Here is a 25,890-nt window from a genome sequence, read left to right on the forward strand (position 1 = left end):
ACAATTTGGAGTGCGATTGAGAGCACATACAGTAACTGACATTTGATGAGAAAAAAGGGATTTGGTTGATTGAGGGTTTGACTGAGAGAGGTGGCGACTCACCGAAAGCCTTTCCACACAGACCATTCATTGGGTTCAATGACCCCAAGCCATTTCCCTCTGTCATGTCAGAATACACAGGTGACTTATCCTCCAGTCTGTTCCTACAGTAACCAATAATAAACAGCCATTACACACAACCAGTTCCTGAGGTGACCAATGAGAGATTGGGATTACACTACCATTTGAGGGGATCAAAGTATTTTCATTTTAGGAGCGTTCAGCACAAAATGGCCTCTGTTCGAAAAGCACAGGTAGAATAAGGGGTAAGGGAGGCTCACGTATGTATTTTCAGGTTACTCACAATCCACATGCTTGGGCTGAACAAATTCAAAAATACTCACTCTTTAGTGATGAAAAGCAGCTTAGTTTCTATGTACTTAATGTAATGTGCTGAAAAGACAAAGGCACATTTTTTAGATTAATATCAATCAACTCTCATCTTGCAAGAAGGATGTCATATTCTTTGTAAACAAACTATAAAATTAATCAAGAATCCACACTTCCATTGCACCACAAGCATAAGGTTACTCTGGTATGCTCACCTCCACTCTTCTCTGTGTAGTACTTCCCAAAGCCCTTCACTTTGGGCGTGTCAGGGTAGAGAAAGAGGGGGTTTTCTGGGATCTTCTCTGCCTCCATCATCTGGAAGTTTCTGATGGAAGGGGATCTGGCCAAGGTCCACTTTGGTGACGGGCTGCACCGAGCACACGTCAGGCTCACCTGGAGAGGGAAGAGAGGATGAGAAGGAGAATATATTAGATAATGAGGTAGTAGAGCAGGGATCATCAACTAGATGCAGCCAGAGGACAATGTTTTCTTGAGTGGATTATCAGGGGGCCAGAACATAATTACAAATAAATGTGTCAACTGTAAATTGACTGCAAGAAGCCCAAACAGATATAACATTTGACTAAAACATAATAATGTCAAACCTTGCTTACATTTAAATATGATCACATATCCCTCTCTAATATGCGTGGGAATACTTTGGAACCAAATATCCCAAATGAAAATATTATTTGGAGTTGATTTGCTGTTTTTGCAGTATTTTATGTCAACCAATACAAAAAATACAGTGCCTTGCGAAAGTATTCGGCCCCCTTGAACTTTGCGACCTTTTGCCACATTTCAGGCTTCAAACATAAAGATATAAAACTGTATTTTTTTGTGAAGAATCAACAACAAGTGGGACACAATCATGAAGTGGAACGACATTTATTGGATATTTCAAACTTTTTTAACAAATCAAAAACTGAAAAATTGGGCGTGCAAAATTATTCAGCCCCCTTAAGTTAATACTTTGTAGCGCCACCTTTTGCTGCGATTACAGCTGTAAGTCGCTTGGGGTATGTCTCTATCAGTTTTGCACATCGAGAGACTGACATTTTTTCCCATTCCTCCTTGCATAACAGCTCAAGCTCAGTGAGGTTGGATGGAGAGCATTTGTGAACAGCAGTTTTCAGTTCTTTCCACAGATTCTCGATTGGATTCAGGTCTGGACTTTGACTTGGCCATTCTAACACCTGGATATGTTTATTTTTGAACCATTCCATTGTAGATGTTGCTTTATGTTTTGGATCATTGTCTTGTTGGAAGACAAATCTCCGTCCCAGTCTCAGGTCTTTTGCAGACTCCATCAGGTTTTCTTCCAGAATGGTCCTGTATTTGGCTCCATCCATCTTCCCATCAATTTTAACCATCTTCCCTGTCCCTGCTGAAGAAAAGCAGGCCCAAACCATGATGTTGCCACCACCATGTTTGACAGTGGGTATGGTGTGTTCAGGGTGATGAGCTGTGTTGCTTTTACGCCAAACATAACGTTTTGCATTGTTGCCAAAAAGTTCAATTTTGGTTTCATCTGACCAGAGCACCTTCTTCCACATGTTTGGTGTGTCTCCCAGGTGGCTTGTGGCAAACTTTAAACGACACTTTTTATGGATATCTTTAAGAAATGGCTTTCTTCTTGCCACTCTTCCATAAAGGCCAGATTTGTGCAATATACGACTGATTGTTGTCCTATGGACAGAGTCTCCCACCTCAGCTGTAGATCTCTGCAGTTCATCCAGAGTGATCATGGGCCTCTTGGCTGCATCTCTGATCAGTCTTCTCCTTGTATGAGCTGAAAGTTTAGAGGGACGGCCAGGTCTTGGTAGATTTGCAGTGGTCTGATACTCCTTCCATTTCAATATTATTGCTTGCACAGTGCTCCTTGGGATGTTTAAAGCTTGGGAAATCTTTTTGTATCCAAATCCGGCTTTAAACTTCTTCACAACAGTATCTCGGACCTGCCTGGTGTGTTCATTGTTCTTCATGATGCTCTTTGGGCTTTTAACGGACCTCTGAGACTATCACAGTGCAGGTGCATTTATACGGAGACTTGATTACACACAGGTGGATTGTATTTATCATCATTAGTCATTTAGGTCAACATTGGATCATTCAGAGAACCTCACTGAACTTCTGGAGAGAGTTTGCTGCACTGAAAGTAAAGGGGCTGAATAATTTTGCACGCCCAATTTTTCAGTTTTTGATTTGTTAAAAAAGTTTGAAATATCCAATAAATGTCATTCCACTTCATGATTGTGTCCCTCTTGTTGTTGATTCTTCACAAAAAAATACAGTTTTATATCTTTATGTTTGAAGCCTGAAATGTGGCAAAAGGTCGAAAAGTTCAAGGGGGCCGAATACTTTCGCAAGGCACTGTATATAAATCACCCGCCGTCCAGCAGTTGGAGAACTCTGTAGTAGTGTTTCCCTAACTGTGGGACGCAATTCTAAGAGGTGCAATTTCTAAATTGGGTAGTGCATCATCAGTTTCTCTTGTCATGTTAGTCACTACATACCTTAGAGAGCTATTTAGAACTTGTCAGAAATGTCCAGATCAACTAGCTCATGTCAGCCAACATTTACTTTCCTATATAGTTTTTTTTTAGCCCATAGATAGTTGTAATTTTTTTGTCACTCAAATATCAAATTAATACACAGACATGGCAAAAATGTATAGAATTGCAAGAAAATTCTTTAAAACAGCAACATTTTCTTTGCACCCCATGACAAAGTATGAGGGGTGCTGGAAGGGGAACCCCTCTAGAGGATATGCACATCACCAAAAGTATGTGAACATTTCATTTGAAAAATCACTGGCATTCATTTGGAGTTGGTCCCCCCTTTGCTGCTATAACAGCCTCCATTATTCTGGGAAGGCTTTCCACTATCCATTAGAACATTGCTGCAGGGACTTGACTGACTCGCAGTTGGTGTTCCAATTCATTCCAAAGGTGTTCAATGGGGCTGAGGTCAGGGCTCTGTGCAGGCCAGTCAAGTTCTTCCACACTGATCTCAACAAACCATTTCTGTACGGACATCGCTTTGTGCCCGAGTGCATTGTCATGCTGAAGCAGAAAAGGGCCTTCCCCAAAATGTTGCACAAAGTTAGAAGCACAGAATCGTCTAGAGTGTCATTGTATGCTGTAGGGTTAAGATTTCCCTTCACTGGAGCGAAGGGGGCTAGCACGAACCATGAAAAACAGCCCCAGACATTCCTCCTCCACCAAACTTACTCTTGGCATCCGCAAAACCCAGATTCGTCCGTCGAACTGCCAGATGGAGAAGTGAGATTCATCATTCCAGAGAACGCGTTTCCACTGCTCCAGAGTCCAATGGTGGTGAAATGTACACCAGTCCAGCCAACGCTTGGCATTGTGCATGGTGATGTTAGGCTTGTGTGCTGCTGCTCGGCCATGGAAACCCATTTCACGATGCTCCCGACTAACAGTTATCATGCTGATGTTGCTTCCAGAGGCAGTTAGGAAGTCAGTAGTGAATGTTGCAACTGAGGGAAAAAAAATGTTTTGAGCTTGTATGGGCTACCACTTCGCGGCTGATCCGTTGTTGTTCCTAGACATTTCCACTTCACAATAACAGAATTTACAATTGACCAGGGCAGCTCTAGCAGAGCAGAAATTTTACGAACTGACTTGTTGGAAAGGTGGCGTCCTATGACGCTCCCATGTTGAAATTCACTGAGCTCTTCAGTAAGTCCATTCTACTGCCAATGTTTGTCTATGGATATCGCATGGCTGTGTGCTCGATTTTATACACCGGTCAGCAGCGGGTGTGGCTGAATAGCCAAATCCTCTAATTTGAATGGGTGTCCAAATACTTTTGTATATGCAGTAGGGCTGTCCCAGATTTAAAAAAAAAAATCTTAGTAGATTGAAAGTCATCTGTTCTTTCGACCAATCAATTGGTTGAAAAAAAATTTTAACTTGTATTTTTCCATATATAGATACACCCCATGTCTTAATGAAATCAACTATATGCATTGAGCTTGTCTGACGCTTTAAGCTTACGGATTGATGAAATAAGAGAACTGCCTCAAGAGGGCTCCAGAGATCTAGATTACCAGAAGAAAAAAAACTTAACCTGACCCAACTCTTCTCCTCCCGCTCTTCGCAGATTCTGCCATTACTCTCCTGAAGTTGCCGGTAATAGGCAAGGAGTCGGCAACCTTTCTCACGTTGAATGCCAATTTATCTTACCATTTCTACCGATCTGCGTGCCAGTTATGGTTTTCATATGCACATTTTCGTGAAACAGTTTCATTTATAATGACGTCTTCATATCTCAAAATCCTTGTCATGTGGTTAAACAACATTCTATCCAAATCTAAAGGAAAATGATACAAACCTAAAAATGTACTTATATTGCCATTACCAACTATGTAAAAATAGCCTACATAAAGCTAACAGATTAAAATGTTGAAGCCTGCAGGTATAAAATAACCTGATAAAAATAAATATCCTTTAAATCACATTGGTTAGACATGGCCTGTCTACAACGAACGTGAAACATTGTATCAACTATTAACTTGGGTCTGGCCCTAAGCTTGTACTAGCACACTTGCAACATTGTATAAAGTATTCTGGGCCCTCAGAGTTTCCAGCACCAGTGAGCTTGGGACAGACACAGCTGTAGGCTATTTGGACAAGAGATAAGAATCAGCACTTGACTTGGGAAGGAGCTTACCGGAGCTGAGTACCAGAACTTCAAATGTTTTACTGCTTGAGCTTCTGTTCCTCTTGTAAAATATTACCTCAAAAGGTATTGGGTAGCTCCTGCACCTAAATATAAAAAAGTGTCAGCACCCAAAATGAGTACCAGAACCTATTTCAGTCCAAGTCAAGCACTGATGATAAGTAATCAGGTAGGCCTACTTTATGACGTATCCACTGGATCAGAGCATTTTTCCCTTTCACACTGAGTGGTTATCAAAAGGGAGAGAGATGGAAATATTTTTCAAATACATTGAGGAACTATTGTAATTCTCAATGGATGTAAAAACAGACTTTGTTTGCTTGTGAAGGTAAGGTGAAGAAAACATTACTTTGAGAAGCTCAACAGGTTGTGCGTTAAGCAAATCAGGAATACTAACAGATCCCCAAATGGGCAAATGTATATGCTTCATTTTGCATGCAGGCCAGGTAGCCTATAGGCCTACTTCTATGTACAATCAGGCCAGGTAGCCTATAGGCCTACTTCTATGTACAGTGGGGCAAAAAAGTATTTAGTCAGCCACCAATTGTGCAAGTTCTCCCACTTAAAAAGATGAGAGAGGCCTGTAATTTTCATCATAGGTACACTTCAACTATGACAGACAAAATGAGAAGAAAATAATCCAGAAAATCACATTGTAGGATTTTTTATGAATTTATTTGCAAATTATGGTGGAAAATAAGCATTTGGTCACCTACAAACAAGCAAGATATCTGGCTCTCACAGACCTGTAAATTCTTCTTTAAGAGGCTCCTCTGTCCTCCACTCGTTAATGGCACCTGTTTGAACTTGTTGTCAGTATAAAAGACACCTGTACACAACCTCAAACAGTCACACTCCAAACTCCACTATGGCCAAGACCAAAGAGCTGTCAAAGGACACCAGAAACAAAATTGTAGACCTGCACCAGGCTGGGAAGACTGAATCTGCAATAGGTAAGCAGCTTAGTTTGAAGAAATCAACTGTGGGAGCAATTATTAGGAAATGGAAGACATACAAGACCACTGATAATCTCCCTCGATCTGGGGCTCCACGCAAGATCTCACCCCGTGGGGTCAAAATTATCACAAGAACGGTGAGCAAAAATCCCAGAACCACACCTAGTGAATGACCTGCAGAAAGCTGGGACCAAAGTAACAAAGCCAACCATCAGTAACCCACTACGCCGCCAGGGACTCAAATCCTGCAGTGCCAGACGTGTCCCCCTGCTTAAGCCAGTACATGTCCAGGCCCGTCTGAAGTTTGCTAGAGAGCATTTGGATGACCCAGAAGAAGATTGGGAGAATGTCATGTGGTCAGATGAAACCAAAATATAACTTTTTGGTAAAAACTCAACTCGTCGTGTTTGGAGGACAAAGAATGCTGAGTTGCATCCAAAGAACACCATACCTACTGTGAAGCATGGGGGTGGAAACATCATGCTTTGGGGCTGTTTTTCTGCAAAGGGACCAGGACGACTGATCCGTGTAAAGGAAAGAATGAATGGGGCCATGTATTGTGAGATTTTGAGTGAAAACCTCCTTCCATCAGCAAGGGCATTGAAGATGAAACGTGGCTGGGTCTTTCAGCATGACAATGATCCCAAACACACCGCCCGGGCAACGAAGGAGTGGCTTCGTAAGAAGCATTTCAAGGTCCTGGAGTGGCCTAGCCAGTCTCCAGATCTCAACCCCATAGAAAATCTTTGGAGGGAGTTGAAAGTCCGTGTTGCCCAACCACAGCCCCAAAACATCACTGCTCTAGAGGAGATCTGCAAGGAGAAATGGTCCAAAATACCAGCAACAGTGTGTGAAAACCTTGTGAAGACTTACAGAAAACGTTTGACACACACACGCATACCAACACAAACACACTTACATACATATTACAGCAATAAAATGCAAATGAATTACTTAAAAATCATACAATGTCATTTCCTGCATTTTTGTTTTAGATTCCGTCTCTCACAGTTGAAGTGTACCTATGATAAACATTACAGACCTCTTTGTAAGTAGGAAAACCTGCAAAATCGGCAGTGTATCAAATACTTGTTCTCCCCACTGTATCTACCTCAATTAACTTGAAGTATGTCACCAAGATGGCATAGCAGTCAGACGTCTTTTGTCCTCGTCTTGTCGTGTCCCGTATATATATATTTACAACATTCTTTGCATACCTTTTTATATATATATTTTCTTTTCCATAAACTCAACTTCAGAACAACTTCCTGCAACCCACCTCACCAATTTATAAAAAAAAATAAAAGTATTATGTACCTCAAATCTGTAATCCTCCATAGAAGTGAACCAGAAGCTAGCCAGAAGCTAGCCTGAAGCTAACAAGAAGCTAATCAGAAACTAGCCAGAAGCTAGTTAGCTTCTTTACTGGCTAATCGTTAGTATTCAGCTAACCACGGTTTGTGGTCATCAGCTATCCTTTAGCTCGAAAATCTATCGGCAGTTTTGTACGGCGCAGCTCGGACTGGAACATACCGGGCCTATTTTTCTCTCCATGTCCCCGGATTTCAACCGCAAGCTCTGGACATTTATACCTGGATCTCACAGCTATCCGTGTGACTATCGGCTTACGTCGATCCCGGAACAAACATAAATTATTCCGGAGCTAGCCAGCTGAAGAGTTCCATCAGCCACTCCTGGGCTACAATCACCTATCCGGACCCGTTTTACTGCCAACGCAGAGCCCCACCGGGTCTTCACAACTGGACTACCGACGTTATCTGCCCGAGGGAGTTATCCAGCTGGATCCTCCGTCGCGACGTTACCTGAACGCCCATCTGTGGTCCGCTAATCGTTAGCTGTCTTATCGGCTGCTATCTGAATAGATCTATCGGACAATTTTTTTCTTTTTTCTTGGGCCTCTATAACTATATCTATTTTAATTTTTTTGCAAATTGGATTGATCCCCTCTACCACACGGAACCCCACTAATCTTACCGACGGAAACGCACCAGGTGGCTAAAAACAGACCTCCATCCTATGTTAGCTTGCTACCGATGGCCCGGCTAGCTGTCTGTATCGCCGTGACCCCAACCAACCTCACTACTCACTGGACCCTCCTTTTGATCACTCGACTAAGCATGCCTCTCCTTAATGTCAATATGCCTTGTCCATTGCTGTTCTGGTTAGTGTTTATTGGCTTATTTCACTGTAGAGCCTCTAGTCCTGCTCACTATACCTTATCCAACCTATTAGTTCCACCACCCACACATGCGATGACATCTCCTGGTTTCAATGAGGTTTCTAGAGACAATATCTCTCTCATCATCACTCAATAGCTTGGTTTACCTCCACTGTATTCACATCCTACCATACCTTTGTCTGTCCATTATACCTTGAAGCTATTTCATCGCCCACAGAAACCTCCTTTTACTCTCTGTTCCAGACAGAGAGTCTGGACAGAGAGTCTCTGTTCTCTGTTGAATCCAGGCCCTGCAGTGCCTAGCTCCACTCTTATTCCCCAGGTGCTCTCTTTTGATGACTTCTGTAACCGTAATAGCCTTGGTTTCATGCATGTTAACATTATAAGCCTCCTCCCTTTTTTTTGTTTTCACTGCTTTAGAAAAATGGCACACTCTGCCAACCCGGATGTTCTAGCTGTGTCAGAATCCTGAATCCTGAAGACCACCAAAAATTCTGAAATTTTCATCCCTAACTACAACATTTTCAGACAAGATTGAACTGCCAAAGGGGGCGGTGTTGCAATCTACTGCAAAGGTAGCCTGCAGAGTTCTGTCCTATTATCCAGGTCTGTACCCAAACAATTTGAACTTCTACTTTTAAAAATCCACCTCTCTAAAAACAAGTCTCTTAACGTTGCCGCCTGCTATAGACCACCCTCTGCCCCCAGCTGTGCTCTGGACACCGTATGTGAACTGATTGCCCCCCATCTATCTTCAGAGCTCGTGCTGCTAGGCGACCTAAACAGGAACATGCTTAACACCCCAGCCATCCTTCAATCTAAGCTTGATGCCCTCAATCTCACACAAATTATCAATGAACCTACCAGGTACCTCCCCAAAGCCGTAAACACGGGCACCCTCATAGATATCATCCTAACCAACTTGCCCTCTAAATACACCTCCGCTGTCTTCAACCAAGATCTCAGCGATCACTGCCTCATTGCCTGCATCCGTAATGGGTCAGCTGTCAAACGACCTCCACTCATCACCGTCAAACGCTCCCTGAAACACTTCAGCGAGCAGGCCTTTCAAATCGACCTGGCCTGGGAATCCTGGAATGATATTGATCTCATCCCATCAGTAGAGGATGTCTGGTTATTTTTTTAAATGCCTTCCTAACCATCTTAAATAAGCATGCCCAATTTAAAAAAAATTGAACCAGGAACAGATATAGCCCTTGGTTCTCCCCAAACCTGACTGCCTTTAACCAACACAAAAACATCCTATGGTTGTTCTGCATTAGCATCGAACAGCCCTCGTGATATGCAGCTTTTCAGGGAAGCTAGAAACCATTATACACAGGCAGTTAGAAAAGCCAAGGCTAGCTTTTTCAAGCACAAATTTGCTTCCTGCAACACTAACTCAAAAAAAGTTCTGAGACACTGTAAAGTCCATGGAGAATAAGAACACCTCCTCCCAGCTGCCCACTGCACTGAAGATAGGAAACACTGTCATCACTGATAAATCCATTATAATTGAGAATTTCAATAAGCATTTTTCTACGGCTGGCCATGCTTTCCACCTGTCTATCCCAACCCAGGTCAACAGCACTGTACCCCCCACAGCAACTCGCCCAAGCCTTCCCCATTTCTCCTTCTCCCAAATCCAGTCAGCTGAAGTTCTGAAAGACCTGCAAAATCTGGACCCCTACAAATCAGCCGGGCTAGACAATCTGGACCCTTTCTTTCTAAAATGATCTGCCGAAATTGTTGCCACCCCTATTACTAGCCTGTTCAACCTCTCTTTCATGTCGTCTGAGATTCCCAAAGAATGGAAAGCAGCTGCGGTCATCCCCCTCTTCAAAGGGGGGGACACTCTTGACCCAAATTGCTACAGACCTATATCTATCCTACCCTGCCTTTCCAAGGTCTTCGAAAGCCAAGTTAACAAACAGATTACCGACCATTTCGAATCTCACCATACCCTCTCTGCTTTGCAATCTGGTTTCAGAGCTGGTCATGGGTGCACCTTAGTCACGCTCAAGGTCCTAAACGATATCTTAACCGCCATCGATAAGAAACATTACTGTGCAGCCGTATTCATTGATCTGGCCAAGGCTTTAGACTCCGTCAATCACCACATCCTCATTGGCAGACTTGACAGCTTTGGTTCCTCAAATAATTGCCTCGCCTGGTTCACCAACTACTTCTCTGATAGAGTTCAGTGTGTCAAATCGGAGGGTCTGTTGTCCGGACCTCTGGCAGTTTCTATGGGGGTGCCACAGGGTTCAATTCTTGGACCAACTCTCTTCTCTGTATACATCAATGATGTCGCTCTTGCTGCTGGTGAGTCTCTGATCCACCTCTACGCAGACGACACCATTCTGTATTCTTCTGGCCCTTCTTTGGACACTGTGTTAACAACCCTCCAGGCAAGCTTCAATGCCATACAACTCTCCTTCCGTGGCCTCCAATTGCTCTTAAATACAAGTAAAACTAAATGCGTGCTCTTCAACAGATTGCTGCCTGCACCTGCCCGCCTGTCCAACATCACTACTCTGGACGGCTCTGACTTAGAATACGTGGACAACTACAAATACCTAGGTGTCTGGTTAGACTGTAAACGCTCCTTCCAGACCCACATCAAACATCTCCAATCCAAAGTTAAATCTAGAATTGGCTTCCTATTTCTCAAGAAAGTATCCTTCACTCATGCTGCCAAACATACCCTTGTAAAACTGGCCATCCTACCAATCCTCGACTTTGGCGATGTCATTTACAAAATAGCCTCCAATACCCTACTCAACAAATTGGATGCAGTCTATCACAGTGCCATCCGTTTTGTCACCAAAGCCCCATATACTACCCACCATTGTGACCTGTAATCTCTCGTTGGCTGGCCCTCGCTTCATACTCATCGCCAAACCCACTGGCTCCATGTCATCTACAAGTCCCTGCTAGGTAAAGTCACCCCTTATCTCAGCTCGCTGGTCACCATAGCATCACCCACCTGTAGCACGCGCTCCAGCAGGTATATCTCTCTGGTCTCCCCCGAAAACAATTATTTCTTTGGCTGCCTCTCCTTCCAGTTCTCTACTGCCAATGACTGGAACGAACTACAAAAATCTCTGAAACTGGAAACACGTATCTCCCTCACTAGCTTTAAGCACCAGCTGTCAGAGCAGCTCACAAATTACTGCACCTGTACATAGCCCACCTATAATTTAGCCCAAACAACTACCTCTTTCCCTACTGTATTTATTTAATAGATTTATTTTGCTCCTTTGCACCCCATTATTTTTATTTCTACTTTGCACATTCTTTCAGTTCAAATCTACCATTCCAGTGTTTTACTTGCTATATTGTATTTACTTTGCCACCATGGCCTTTTTTTTCCTTTACCTCCCTTATCTCACCTCATTTGCTCACATCGTATATAGACTTGTTTCTACTGTATTATTGAGTTTGTTTTACTCCATGTGTAACTCTGTGTTGTTGTATGTGTCGAACTGCTTTGCTTTATCTTGGCCAGGTCGCAATTGTAAATGAGAACTTGTTCTCAACTTCCCTACCTGGTTAAATAAAGGTGAAATAAAATAATAAAATATAAACTGGTACCCCTGCACATCGACTCGGTACTGGTGCCCCATGTTTATAGCCAAGTTAACATTACTCATTGTGTATTTATTCCTCATGTTATCATTTAAAAATATCTATATTTGTATTTTCTCTCTGCATTGTTGGGAAACACAAAATGTATAATTTGACCAATATTTAGGAGGAGGTCATCATTTCATGTAGTCTGTAATGGAAGAAACCATATGGAAAAGGAGGTAAGCAAGTTAGGTCCAAAAAACGGATTTTCACCAAGTCTAAACCAAAGTAGATAATTTTGAGATTGTTCTATACATCAGTTGGGGTCTTTATAAACTTCAATATGAGGTCCTAAACTTAGCATAAAAGTGCATCCTTGTAACTGTGTGGGCAAATATAATGTAGTCTACATGTTTGCCTTGGGGTAAGTTGAGCCAATGGTTGAGCTAATAGAAAGTTGAGCAAGTTTTCTTCTCAGACATAATGCAAGGTATTATTGCTGGGAGATGAGGTAACAACAGGGCCTGGCCCATGTTAAAAGTGTTTTAAAAAAGTACAAAGTCTTTGTAAGGTCTTAAGCCTGTGTTCAAAGATGCTTAATATGATTCAAAGACAAAAAAATGTGTTGAATTGTGTTTCGGAAATAAAGATAGACATGTTTTTAAAAAGGTAGTGGTTATATTTAATTCAGTACAGAAATGTGTAGGCGGCTTAACTTACTCCCTTTCGTGGCTCAAATTACCCCATACCCGGGTAAATTGTGCCAAGATACCTTTTTTTGGACAAGCTATGTTTAAAAAACGTTCATGTTTCCATGAATTCTGATTATTTCCAGGGTTACACAACATCCTGAAATATATGTAGATATCTTTGTTAGAAAGAATACTATATTTCTCTTGACGGAGTGATGCAGAATGTAAAAAATGTCTCAACTTACCCCCTCTCCCCTACCTGTGTTTTGTCCAATCAATTTGCAGTGAAAAAAAAACACATTGAAAGGCTCTGGAAAAGTGTTGTGAATTCCTTTGCAATGACTAAGCTAAACGTTTATATTCAATCAGTCATGACTCATTCTTACCTATAATGATGAAGTTATGGATTTGGTCAAAGAAGACACTCAAAAGTAGTCGTAAAAAAACAACTAGCTAGAATGATAATTTAATCAATCAATGATTTTTTTTTTCAAGGGCAGTTGCACACTTTCATGCCAATGAAAAGTTGCTTATAAATCAATGAGTTTACATTTTTACAAATAGCCAGCTTGAATTTTGCTCCATCTGTTTCCAGAGGAGGCAGAACAACAACACATCAACTGATTAGTAGTACCGTTACAATAGTCCCTGCACTTGAAGTATCAGAGGTGGAAATTGAGTCTGACCTGACTAATAATGCTGAAGGAGGAGAGGAGGGGTTTGGGTTGAGAGGATGGGGTGGAGGAGAGGTCAAGGTGGTCTAAGAGGGTTGACTCAGGGGTTCCCTGAGACCACTTCCTGGTCGCCACATCTCTTTATGATGCCATTGGCTGAAGCAAAATCATATCTGACTACCTACCAGGCTACTGGCTGTTTACTGTATGGTCATGACTCCCTCCTCCCAACTGTACTCATTAACTATTAGGTCCTCCTGCTGCTTCATGGAGGACAGCAGGTACTTGATCCCAGCCTTCACCCCCGTCTTCACGCCTGCCCCGGCAACGTAGCCCGCTACACCCACTGTTCCCCCAGTGACGGCCATAAGGGCGTCTGTGCCCAGGTCGACGGCGCTGAGGATGGCTCTCTCCTTGGCCATCTCGGAGCAGTTGACAGAGGTGTAGTAGACGGCCGTGCCCAGGTTGTAAAGGGTGCTGACGACAGGGATCCACTCCACCACATTGTACACCCGCTCCTCCTTCTTGTTGACGCAGTTCCGCTGGGGGCTGCGGCGCGCCCGCCCCGCCCGCCGCCCTGAGGCCACAGGTGACTTCTCCTCCTGCACCTGGCACTGTTGAATCCAGCATTCTGAGTCAGAGTCCTCAGAAGGCACCACCCGACTGCCTAGCTTCAGAACTGCCTGGTACTGCCCTCTGTTACGGGACACACCCGCACACATGGACCCTTGGCTCTCACAGGCCCTTATCGCCTCCTCCAGCCCCCCTGTGGCTCCCTCCATCGCATCCCCTAACAGCAGGGTCCCATTCACCCTGGTCCAGCCCTGACACTGCTCTTGCTTCCCCTTTCCAGAGGCCCCCTGTCCCCTATGGCCCTCCCCAGCCCTGGCCAGCTGCTGGATGTTGAACATCACTGCCTGGAGGTGGCGCTCTGCTTGGACCTTCCCCACATGTGAGGCAGGGGGTGTTGTGGCTCTGGGATGGGGTGCTCCACTCGCCATCAGACTCTCCACCTCTATGAGGAGCTCCTCAGTGTCCTCCACCCCCAGCAGGTTGTACAGCCTGAGCACCAGGGTCTGGGCCTCCCGAGGACAGCCTGCCACCACCAGCACGGGCACTAGGGAGAGGCCCAGGAGCTCCCGGGGCAACAGGGCGGAGGAGGGGTCCTGCAGGGTGGAGGCAGACAGCAACTCCTCACAGCTGGTGTTGGCCTGGATGAGGATTCTGCCCTGCAGCTTGGCCTTGAGCGTGGTGACGACACGCTGAGCAGACTGTGCCCTGGCCTCATCCTGCACCACCCACTCTTCAGGGGCCGCACTCTGCGCTGCACCTAATGGAAGACCAAGCTGGGTCTGGGACCCAAGGAGCAACTGCTTCCCCTTTTTGATAGTGTCCCCCTCCCCTAAGACAGAGGTCTTGAAGGCCGGAGTGTTCTTCAGAGCAGGGGGGGTTGGTGTTCTACACAGAGCCTGTTCAATCAGCAGTAGTTGGATCAGAAACAGCCACTTCATCTTAGGATGCATCATTTTGCCTGTGAGAGTTCTATTCCAGTCCAGCTGCACACAGGAATCTGGGGAAGACATTGAGGAACACAGTCAGTCAAAATCAATGTTTTTTTTAAATAGCACGTTTGCATAAACTTCAACTAAATATTTGTTATTTGTCGAAAACAACGATTAGCTTTGGCTTGTGAAGGGGCAAACACTCCAACCAGCTTTTTGCCAACTCTAGCTCTCCAACTCTAGCTCTCCAACTCTAGCTCTCCAACTCTAGCTCTCCAACTCTAGCTCTCTAACTCTAGCTCCCCAACTCTAGCTCCCCAACTCTAGCTCCCCAACTCTAGCTCCCCAACTCTAGCTCCCCAACTCTAGCTCTCTAACTCCAGCTCTCTAACTCTAGCTCTCTAACTCTAGATCTCTAACTCTAGCTCTCTAACTCTAGCTCTCTAACTCTAGCTCTCTAACTCTAGCTCTCTAACTCTAGCTCTCTAACTCTCTAACTCTAGCTCTCTAACGCTAGCTCTCCAACTCTAGCTCTCCAACTCTAGCTCTCCAACTCTAGCTCTCCAACTCTAGCTCTCCAACTCTAGCTCTCTAACTCTAGCTCTCTAACTCTAGCTCTCCAACTCTAGCTCTCCAACTCTAGCTCTCTAACTCTAGCTCTCTTTATCTCTAGCTCTCTAGCTCTCCAACTCTAGCTCTCTAACTCTAGCTCTCCAACTCTATCTCTCCAACTCTAGCTCTCCAACTCTAGCTCCCTAACTCTAGCTCCCTAACTCTAGCTCTCTAACTCTAGCTCTCTAACTCTAGCTCTCCAACTTTAGCTCTCCAACTTTAGCTCTCCAACTCTAGCTCTCCAACTCTAGCTCTCCAACTCTAGCTCTCTAACTCTAGCTCTCTAACTCTAGCTCTCCAACTCTAGCTCTCCAACTCTAGCTCTCTAACTCTAGCTCTCTAACTCTAGCTCTCTAGCTCTCCAACTCTAGCTCTCTAACTCTAGCTCTCTAACTCTAGCTCTCTAACTCTAGCTCTCTAACTCTAGCACCCCCACTCTAGCTCTCTAACTCTAGATCTCTAACGCTAGCTCTCTAACTCTAGCTCTCTAACTCTAGCTCTCCAACTCTAGCTCTCTAACTCTAGCTCTCTAACTCTAGCTCTCTAACTCTCCAATTCTAGCTCTCTAACTCTAGCTCTCCAACTCTAGCTCTCCAACTCTAGCTCTCTAACTCTAGCTCTCTAACTCTAGCTCTCTAACTCTCCAATTCTAGCTCTCTAACTCTAGCTCTCTAACTCTAGCTCTCTAACTCTAGCACCGCAACTCTAGCACCCCAACTCTAGCTCTCTAACTCTAGCTCTCCAACTCTAGCTCTCCAACTCTAGCTCTCTAACTCTAGCTCTCTAACTCTAGCTCTCTAACTCTAGAACCCCAACTCTAGCTCCCTAACTCTAGCTCTCTAACACTAGCTCTCTAACGTTAGATCTCCAACTCTAGCTCTCCAACTCTAGCTCTCCAACTCTAGCTCTCTAACTCTAGCTCTCTAACTCTAACTCTCTAACTCTAACTCTCTAACTCTAGCTCTCTAACTCTAGCTCTCCAACTCTAGCTCTCTAACTCTAGCTCTCTAACTCTAGCTCTCTAGCTCTCCAACTCTAGCTCTCCAACTCTAGCTCTCTAACTCTAGCTCTCTAACTCTAGCTCGCTAACTCTAGCTCTCTAACTCTTGCTCTCCAACTCTAGCTCTCTAACTCTAGCTCTCTAACTCTAGCTCTCTAACTCTAGCTCTCTAACTCTAGCTCTCCAACTCTAGCTCTCTAACTCTAGCTCTCTAATGCTAGATCTCCAACTCTAGCTCTCCAACTCTAGCTCTCTAACTCTAGCTCTCTAACTCTAGCTCTCTAACTTTAGCTCTCTAACTCTAGCTCTCCAACTCTAGCTCTCTAACTCTAGCTCTCTAATGCTAGATCTCCAACTCTAGCTCTCCAACTCTAGCTCTCTAACTCTAGCTCTCTAACTCTAGCTCTCTAACTCTAGCTCTCTAACTCTCCAATTCTAGCTCTCTAACTCTAGCTCTCTAACTCTAGCTCTCTAACTCTAGCTCTCTAACTCTAGCTCTCTAACTCTAGCACCGCAACTCTAGCACCCCAACTCTAGCACTCTAACTCTAGCTCTCCAACTCTAGCTCTCCAACTCTAGCTCTCTAACTCTAGCTTTCTAACTCTAGCACCCCAACTCTAGCTCCCTAACTCTAGCTCTCTAACTCTAGCTCTCTAATGCTAGATCTCCAACTCTTGCTCTCCAACTCTAGCTCTCCAACTCTAGATCTCTAACTCTAGCTCTCTAACTCTAACTCTCTAACTCTAGCTCTCTAACTCTAGCTCTCCAATTCTAGCTCTCTAACTCTAGCTCTCTAACTCTAGCTCTCTAGCTCTCCAACTCTAGCTCTCCAACTCTAGCTTTCTAACTCTAGCTCTCTAACTCTAGCTCTCTAACTCTAGCTCTCTAACTCTAGCTCTCTAACTCTAGCTCTCTAACTCTAGCTCTCTAACTAGCTCTCCAACTCTAGCTCTCTAACTCTAGCTCTCTAACTCTAGCTCTCCAATTCTAGCTCTCTAACTCTAGCTCTCTAACTCTAGCTCTCTAGCTCTCCAACTCTAGCTCTCCAACTCTAGCTTTCTAACTTTAGCTCTCTAACTCTAGCTCTCTAACTCTAGCTCTCTAACTCTAGCTCTCTAACTCTAGTTCTCTAACTAGCTCTCCAACTCTAGCTCTCTAACTCTAGCTCTCTAACGCTAGCTCTCTAACTCTAGCTCTCTAACTCTAGCTCTCTAACTCTAGCTCCCCAACTCTAGCTCCCCAACTCTAGCTCCCCAACTCTAGCTCCCCAACTCTAGCACCCCAACTCTAGCTCCCTAACTCTAGCTCTCTAACTCTAGCTCTCTAACTCTAGCTCTCCAACTCTAGCTCTCCAACTCTAGCTCTCTAACTCTAGCTCTACAACTCTAGCTCTCCAACTCTAGCTCTCTAACTCTAGCTCTCTAACTCTAGCTCTCTAACTCTAGCTCTCCAACTCTAGCTCTCTAACTCTAGCTCTCTAATGCTAGATCTCCAACTCTAGCTCTCCAACTCTAGCTCTCTAACTCTAGCTCTCTAACTCTAGCTCTCTAACTTTAGCTCTCTAACTCTAGCTCTCCAACTCTAGCTCTCTAACTCTAGCTCTCTAATGCTAGATCTCCAACTCTAGCTCTCCAACTCTAGCTCTCTAACTCTAGCTCTCTAACTCTAGCTCTCTAACTCTAGCTCTCTAACTCTCCAATTCTACCTCTCTAACTCTAGCTCTCTAACTCTAGCTCTCTAACTCTAGCTCTCTAGCTCTCCAACTCTAGCTCTCCAACTCTAGCTCTCTAACTCTAGCTCTCTAACTCTAGCTCGCTAACTCTAGCTCTCTAACTCTTGCTCTCCAACTCTAGCTCTCTAACTCTAGCTCTCTAACTCTAGCTCTCTAACTCTAGCTCTCTAACTCTAGCTCTCCAACTCTAGCTCTCTAACTCTAGCTCTCTAATGCTAGATCTCCAACTCTAGCTCTCCAACTCTAGCTCTCTAACTCTAGCTCTCTAACTCTAGCTCTCTAACTTTAGCTCTCTAACTCTAGCTCTCCAACTCTAGCTCTCTAACTCTAGCTCTCTAATGCTAGATCTCCAACTCTAGCTCTCCAACTCTAGCTCTCTAACTCTAGCTCTCTAACTCTAGCTCTCTAACTCTAGCTCTCTAACTCTCCAATTCTAGCTCTCTAACTCTAGCTCTCTAACTCTAGCTCTCTAACTCTAGCTCTCTAACTCTAGCTCTCTAACTCTAGCACCGCAACTCTAGCACCCCAACTCTAGCACTCTAACTCTAGCTCTCCAACTCTAGCTCTCCAACTCTAGCTCTCTAACTCTAGCTTTCTAACTCTAGCTCTCTAACTCTAGCACCCCAACTCTAGCTCCCTAACTCTAGCTCTCTAACTCTAGCTCTCTAACTCTAGCTCTCTAACTCTAGCTCTCTAACTCTAGCTCTCTAACTCTCTAACTCTAGCTCTCTAACGCTAGCTCTCCAACTCTAGCTCTCCAACTCTAGCTCTCCAACTCTAGCTCTCCAACTCTAGCTCTCCAACTCTAGCTCTCTAACTCTAGCTCTCTAACTCTAGCTCTCCAACTCTAGCTCTCCAACTCTAGCTCTCTAACTCTAGCTCTCTTTATCTCTAGCTCTCTAGCTCTCCAACTCTAGCTCTCTAACTCTAGCTCTCCAACTCTATCTCTCCAACTCTAGCTCTCCAACTCTAGCTCCCTAACTCTAGCTCCCTAACTCTAGCTCTCTAACTCTAGCTCTCTAACTCTAGCTCTCCAACTTTAGCTCTCCAACTTTAGCTCTCCAACTCTAGCTCTCCAACTCTAGCTCTCCAACTCTAGCTCTCTAACTCTAGCTCTCTAACTCTAGCTCTCCAACTCTAGCTCTCCAACTCTAGCTCTCTAACTCTAGCTCTCTAACTCTAGCTCTCTAGCTCTCCAACTCTAGCTCTCTAACTCTAGCTCTCTAACTCTAGCTCTCTAACTCTAGCTCTCTAACTCTAGCACCCCCACTCTAGCTCTCTAACTCTAGATCTCTAACGCTAGCTCTCTAACTCTAGCTCTCTAACTCTAGCTCTCCAACTCTAGCTCTCTAACTCTAGCTCTCTAACTCTAGCTCTCTAACTCTCCAATTCTAGCTCTCTAACTCTAGCTCTCCAACTCTAGCTCTCCAACTCTAGCTCTCTAACTCTAGCTCTCTAACTCTAGCTCTCTAACTCTCCAATTCTAGCTCTCTAACTCTAGCTCTCTAACTCTAGCTCTCTAACTCTAGCACCGCAACTCTAGCACCCCAACTCTAGCTCTCTAACTCTAGCTCTCCAACTCTAGCTCTCCAACTCTAGCTCTCTAACTCTAGCTCTCTAACTCTAGCTCTCTAACTCTAGAACCCCAACTCTAGCTCCCTAACTCTAGCTCTCTAACACTAGCTCTCTAACGTTAGATCTCCAACTCTAGCTCTCCAACTCTAGCTCTCCAACTCTAGCTCTCTAACTCTAGCTCTCTAACTCTAACTCTCTAACTCTAACTCTCTAACTCTAGCTCTCTAACTCTAGCTCTCCAACTCTAGCTCTCTAACTCTAGCTCTCTAACTCTAGCTCTCTAGCTCTCCAACTCTAGCTCTCCAACTCTAGCTCTCTAACTCTAGCTCTCTAACTCTAGCTCGCTAACTCTAGCTCTCTAACTCTTGCTCTCCAACTCTAGCTCTCTAACTCTAGCTCTCTAACTCTAGCTCTCTAACTCTAGCTCTCTAACTCTAGCTCTCCAACTCTAGCTCTCTAACTCTAGCTCTCTAATGCTAGATCTCCAACTCTAGCTCTCCAACTCTAGCTCTCTAACTCTAGCTCTCTAACTCTAGCTCTCTAACTTTAGCTCTCTAACTCTAGCTCTCCAACTCTAGCTCTCTAACTCTAGCTCTCTAATGCTAGATCTCCAACTCTAGCTCTCCAACTCTAGCTCTCTAACTCTAGCTCTCTAACTCTAGCTCTCTAACTCTAGCTCTCTAACTCTCCAATTCTAGCTCTCTAACTCTAGCTCTCTAACTCTAGCTCTCTAACTCTAGCTCTCTAACTCTAGCTCTCTAACTCTAGCACCGCAACTCTAGCACCCCAACTCTAGCACTCTAACTCTAGCTCTCCAACTCTAGCTCTCCAACTCTAGCTCTCTAACTCTAGCTTTCTAACTCTAGCACCCCAACTCTAGCTCCCTAACTCTAGCTCTCTAACTCTAGCTCTCTAATGCTAGATCTCCAACTCTTGCTCTCCAACTCTAGCTCTCCAACTCTAGATCTCTAACTCTAGCTCTCTAACTCTAACTCTCTAACTCTAGCTCTCTAACTCTAGCTCTCCAATTCTAGCTCTCTAACTCTAGCTCTCTAACTCTAGCTCTCTAGCTCTCCAACTCTAGCTCTCCAACTCTAGCTTTCTAACTCTAGCTCTCTAACTCTAGCTCTCTAACTCTAGCTCTCTAACTCTAGCTCTCTAACTCTAGCTCTCTAACTCTAGCTCTCTAACTAGCTCTCCAACTCTAGCTCTCTAACTCTAGCTCTCTAACTCTAGCTCTCCAATTCTAGCTCTCTAACTCTAGCTCTCTAACTCTAGCTCTCTAGCTCTCCAACTCTAGCTCTCCAACTCTAGCTTTCTAACTTTAGCTCTCTAACTCTAGCTCTCTAACTCTAGCTCTCTAACTCTAGCTCTCTAACTCTAGTTCTCTAACTAGCTCTCCAACTCTAGCTCTCTAACTCTAGCTCTCTAACGCTAGCTCTCTAACTCTAGCTCTCTAACTCTAGCTCTCTAACTCTAGCTCCCCAACTCTAGCTCCCCAACTCTAGCTCCCCAACTCTAGCTCCCCAACTCTAGCACCCCAACTCTAGCTCCCTAACTCTAGCTCTCTAACTCTAGCTCTCTAACTCTAGCTCTCCAACTCTAGCTCTCCAACTCTAGCTCTCTAACTCTAGCTCTACAACTCTAGCTCTCCAACTCTAGCTCTCTAACTCTAGCTCTCTAACTCTAGCTCTCTAACTCTAGCTCTCCAACTCTAGCTCTCTAACTCTAGCTCTCTAATGCTAGATCTCCAACTCTAGCTCTCCAACTCTAGCTCTCTAACTCTAGCTCTCTAACTCTAGCTCTCTAACTTTAGCTCTCTAACTCTAGCTCTCCAACTCTAGCTCTCTAACTCTAGCTCTCTAATGCTAGATCTCCAACTCTAGCTCTCCAACTCTAGCTCTCTAACTCTAGCTCTCTAACTCTAGCTCTCTAACTCTAGCTCTCTAACTCTCCAATTCTACCTCTCTAACTCTAGCTCTCTAACTCTAGCTCTCTAACTCTAGCTCTCTAGCTCTCCAACTCTAGCTCTCCAACTCTAGCTCTCTAACTCTAGCTCTCTAACTCTAGCTCGCTAACTCTAGCTCTCTAACTCTTGCTCTCCAACTCTAGCTCTCTAACTCTAGCTCTCTAACTCTAGCTCTCTAACTCTAGCTCTCTAACTCTAGCTCTCCAACTCTAGCTCTCTAACTCTAGCTCTCTAATGCTAGATCTCCAACTCTAGCTCTCCAACTCTAGCTCTCTAACTCTAGCTCTCTATTTCTAGCTCTCTAACTTTAGCTCTCTAACTCTAGCTCTCCAACTCTAGCTCTCTAACTCTAGCTCTCTAATGCTAGATCTCCAACTCTAGCTCTCCAACTCTAGCTCTCTAACTCTAGCTCTCTAACTCTAGCTCTCTAACTCTAGCTCTCTAACTCTCCAATTCTAGCTCTCTAACTCTAGCTCTCTAACTCTAGCTCTCTAACTCTAGCTCTCTAACTCTAGCTCTCTAACTCTAGCACCGCAACTCTAGCACCCCAACTCTAGCACTCTAACTCTAGCTCTCCAACTCTAGCTCTCCAACTCTAGCTCTCTAACTCTAGCTTTCTAACTCTAGCTCTCTAACTCTAGCACCCCAACTCTAGCTCCCTAACTCTAGCTCTCTAACTCTAGCTCTCTAATGCTAGATCTCCAACTCTTGCTCTCCAACTCTAGCTCTCCAACTCTAGATCTCTAACTCTAGCTCTCTAACTCTAACTCTCTAACTCTAGCTCTCTAACTCTAGCTCTCCAATTCTAGCTCTCTAACTCTAGCTCTCTAACTCTAGCTCTCTAGCTCTCCAACTCTAGCTCTCCAACTCTAGCTTTCTAACTCTAGCTCTCTAACTCTAGCTCTCTAACTCTAGCTCTCTAACTCTAGCTCTCTAACTCTAGCTCTCTAACTCTAGCTCTCTAACTAGCTCTCCAACTCTAGCTCTCTAACTCTAGCTCTCTAACTCTAGCTCTCCAATTCTAGCTCTCTAACTCTAGCTCTCTAACTCTAGCTCTCTAGCTCTCCAACTCTAGCTCTCCAACTCTAGCTTTCTAACTTTAGCTCTCTAACTCTAGCTCTCTAACTCTAGCTCTCTAACTCTAGCTCTCTAACTCTAGTTCTCTAACTAGCTCTCCAACTCTAGCTCTCTAACTCTAGCTCTCTAACGCTAGCTCTCTAACTCTAGCTCTCTAACTCTAGCTCTCTAACTCTAGCTCCCCAACTCTAGCTCCCCAACTCTAGCTCCCCAACTCTAGCTCCCCAACTCTAGCACCCCAACTCTAGCTCCCTAACTCTAGCTCTCTAACTCTAGCTCTCTAACTCTAGCTCTCCAACTCTAGCTCTCCAACTCTAGCTCTCTAACTCTAGCTCTACAACTCTAGCTCTCCAACTCTAGCTCTCTAACTCTAGCTCTCTAACTCTAGCTCTCTAACTCTAGCTCTCCAACTCTAGCTCTCTAACTCTAGCTCTCTAATGCTAGATCTCCAACTCTAGCTCTCCAACTCTAGCTCTCTAACTCTAGCTCTCTAACTCTAGCTCTCTAACTTTAGCTCTCTAACTCTAGCTCTCCAACTCTAGCTCTCTAACTCTAGCTCTCTAATGCTAGATCTCCAACTCTAGCTCTCCAACTCTAGCTCTCTAACTCTAGCTCTCTAACTCTAGCTCTCTAACTCTAGCTCTCTAACTCTCCAATTCTACCTCTCTAACTCTAGCTCTCTAACTCTAGCTCTCTAACTCTAGCTCTTTAACTCTAGCTCTCTAACTCTAGCTCACCAACTCTAGCTCCCCAACTCTAGCTTTCTAACTCTAGCTCTCTAACTCTAGCTCTCTAACTCTAGCTCTCTAACTCTAGCTCTCTAACTCTAGCTCTCTAACTAGCTCTCCAACTCTAGCTCTCTAACTCTAGCTCTTTAACGCTAGCTCTCTAACTCTAGCTCTCTAACTCTAGCTCTCTAACTCTAGCTCCCCAACTCTAGCTCCCCAACTCTAGCTCCCCAACTCTAGCTCCCCAACTCTAGCTCCCTAACTCTAGCTCTCTAACTCTAGCTCTCTAACTCTAGCTCTCTAACTCTAGCTCTCTAACTCTAGCACCCCAACTCTAGCACCCCAACTCTAGCACCCCAACTCTAGCTCTCCAACTCTAGCTCTCTAACTCTAGCTCTCCAACTCTAGATCTCTAACTCTAGCTCTCTAACTCTAGCTCTCCAACTCTAGCTCTCTAACTCTAGCTCTCTAACTCTAGCTCTCTAACTCTAGCTCTCTAACTCTAGCTCTCTAACTCTAGCTCTCTAACTCTAGCTCTCCAACTCTAGCTCTCTAAGCCCTCTTTGCTGCTGCATTATGTCCCTCAAAACAATACAACAATGTGCTTTCCTGAACATCATGCTGTCTATGTCAGGGGTTCTCAAAGTTGGGTCCACGGAGGTACAGTATGTCCATTTTTTTAAATGAATATTACTAACAACAAAAGATTAAATACATTTTAGCCAAGGGATCCGTGGAATAAGTTTAGAAGGTTCAATACAATAGAATACAAGGTCATACAAGGTCATTTTTTTTTTACATAAATGCACTGTAATTTAAGGTTTAAAACTACTATTTTTTTCTCTCTGTCTTATTGCATGATAAATGTGTAGAATTGCAGGATATTAACTATACAGCTGCAACAACAAAACAGTTATCCAATGCCAAGAGGCAGATCTTTTAAATGTTCCATACAAGGGCCTTTTACTTGGTTTGTCTGACCATACAGTGCCGAAGTTGTAGTAAAACTTGTAGTCTGATTATGAGGGGGTCCCTGATGAATTTGCTATCACAAAAGGGGTCCCTGATGAATTTGCTATCACAAAAGGGGTCCCTGATGAATTTGCTATCACAAAAGGGGTCCCTGATGAATTTGCTATCACAAAAGGGGTCCTGGCCATAAAAAGTTTGAGAACCTCTGGTCTGTCTAAAGCAGATAGTATGCCTCTTCACTTTTATTTGACTTGTTTTTCATAAATGTCTCATATTATTTTAGAATATAATAGGTGTCTGTCTTCATCAGGCGGATGTGAGTTTTGATGTGGCGAAGAACAAAGTATTTCATAGTCCAAAGATAATGTTCTAATAATTTATCAAAGATGGCTTTGACGTAGAAAAGGACATTTTTATCACCCTCGATGTTCCCCATTATCTAACTATAATGTAATTTACTCACGCACAACTTACATTAAAAAAACACATTTCATATTTTAATATGCATCTTAATAAACAGTTGTTCAACACTTACCTCAAACCTCCGTCCAAATCCCTAGTGTGTGATACTCCGAGTCAGGTTACTTCACTATTTAACACAGCTTTTGCCCAAACTATGACACCCCTCACCCCTCCCTCTCTCTTACCCACTTTCTCTGCCTCTCTCTTTTTGTGAGTTGGCCTCATTGCTCAACAGTTAGGACAAGGATGGAATATTGATTCACGTGGAGAGGGTCCATGTTTTCTAAAGCCGCTTTGTTTGTTTGCCCCTGCGTTCTTTCTCTCTCTCTCTCTCTCTCTGTTTTTGACCCAGATACTTGGCAGCAATCTTACCTCGTGACCTGGGCGGATTTTTCATTCTGGTCAAGAAGCGGGAGAGATGAAGGTCGTCCTGTGTGAAGACTTCATCAATCCCACCCATCGTTAGTCCTACAAAATGAAACTAGGCTGACTCAATGAACCAGACATCACTCCCCTCCTTATTTTAAGTTTTACTGCCAAAAATACCCCACCACAACGGCACCACCACAGAACATACCCCTCTCAACACACTAGACACTCCAACACTTCATTACGAACAAGAACCCTTCGTGTTGAAGTCTAAGGGAAAATACACTTTCTCCAGAGGGCCTATTCACTTAGTCTTTCTCTCTATAGAAAGAGGATAAAACCCCATGACTTTGGCACTGGGAGCTTTCAGCAGAGTATAGTTCTGCCCTGAGGATGCCATCAGTATACAGTATGTGAACTGTGGGTACTCCCTCTCTCACTCTTGTCTTATCCCTGTTGTGTCAGCCGTGGTACATCCCATTCCCTCCTCTTATGCTAGCCAAGTGTTTTATAAGACAACTGAACAATGTATTCCAGACTGAATGAATGACCATCCTGATGTTTCAGTGATCAAAAGATTGGAAAAGTCTTTGGTAAATGAAACAAGTTATTTTAAGTACATTTTTGCTTTTTACTGTATATTACATTCTTCATGCAA

At 44.0% G+C, this 25,890-nt stretch overlaps 1 protein-coding gene across 1 annotated transcript; it reads right to left on the bottom strand.

The window, feature by feature from the left end:
- Positions 1 to 12,992: 12,992 nt before the first annotated feature.
- On the bottom strand, positions 12,993 to 25,202 carry apof (apolipoprotein F). The gene is made up of 2 exons (XM_021609930.2): positions 24,937 to 25,202; positions 12,993 to 14,804 (listed from the first exon to the last, which is right to left on the bottom strand). Exon 2 carries the CDS (start codon positions 14,758 to 14,760, stop codon positions 13,435 to 13,437), a length of 1,326 nt encoding a protein of 441 aa, XP_021465605.2. The 5' UTR covers positions 14,761 to 14,804; positions 24,937 to 25,202; the 3' UTR covers positions 12,993 to 13,434.
- Between the last annotated feature and the right edge of the window lie 688 nt (positions 25,203 to 25,890).

Source organism: Oncorhynchus mykiss, chromosome 7 (genome assembly GCF_013265735.2).
Source record: "Oncorhynchus mykiss isolate Arlee chromosome 7, USDA_OmykA_1.1, whole genome shotgun sequence".
Lineage (NCBI taxonomy): Eukaryota > Metazoa > Chordata > Actinopteri > Salmoniformes > Salmonidae > Oncorhynchus > Oncorhynchus mykiss.

Excerpts from the sequence above, each read along its gene's own strand:
- apof (XM_021609930.2), bottom strand. The coding sequence starts at position 14,760 with ATGATGCATCCTAAGATGAAGTGGCTGTTTCTGATCCAACTACTGCTG.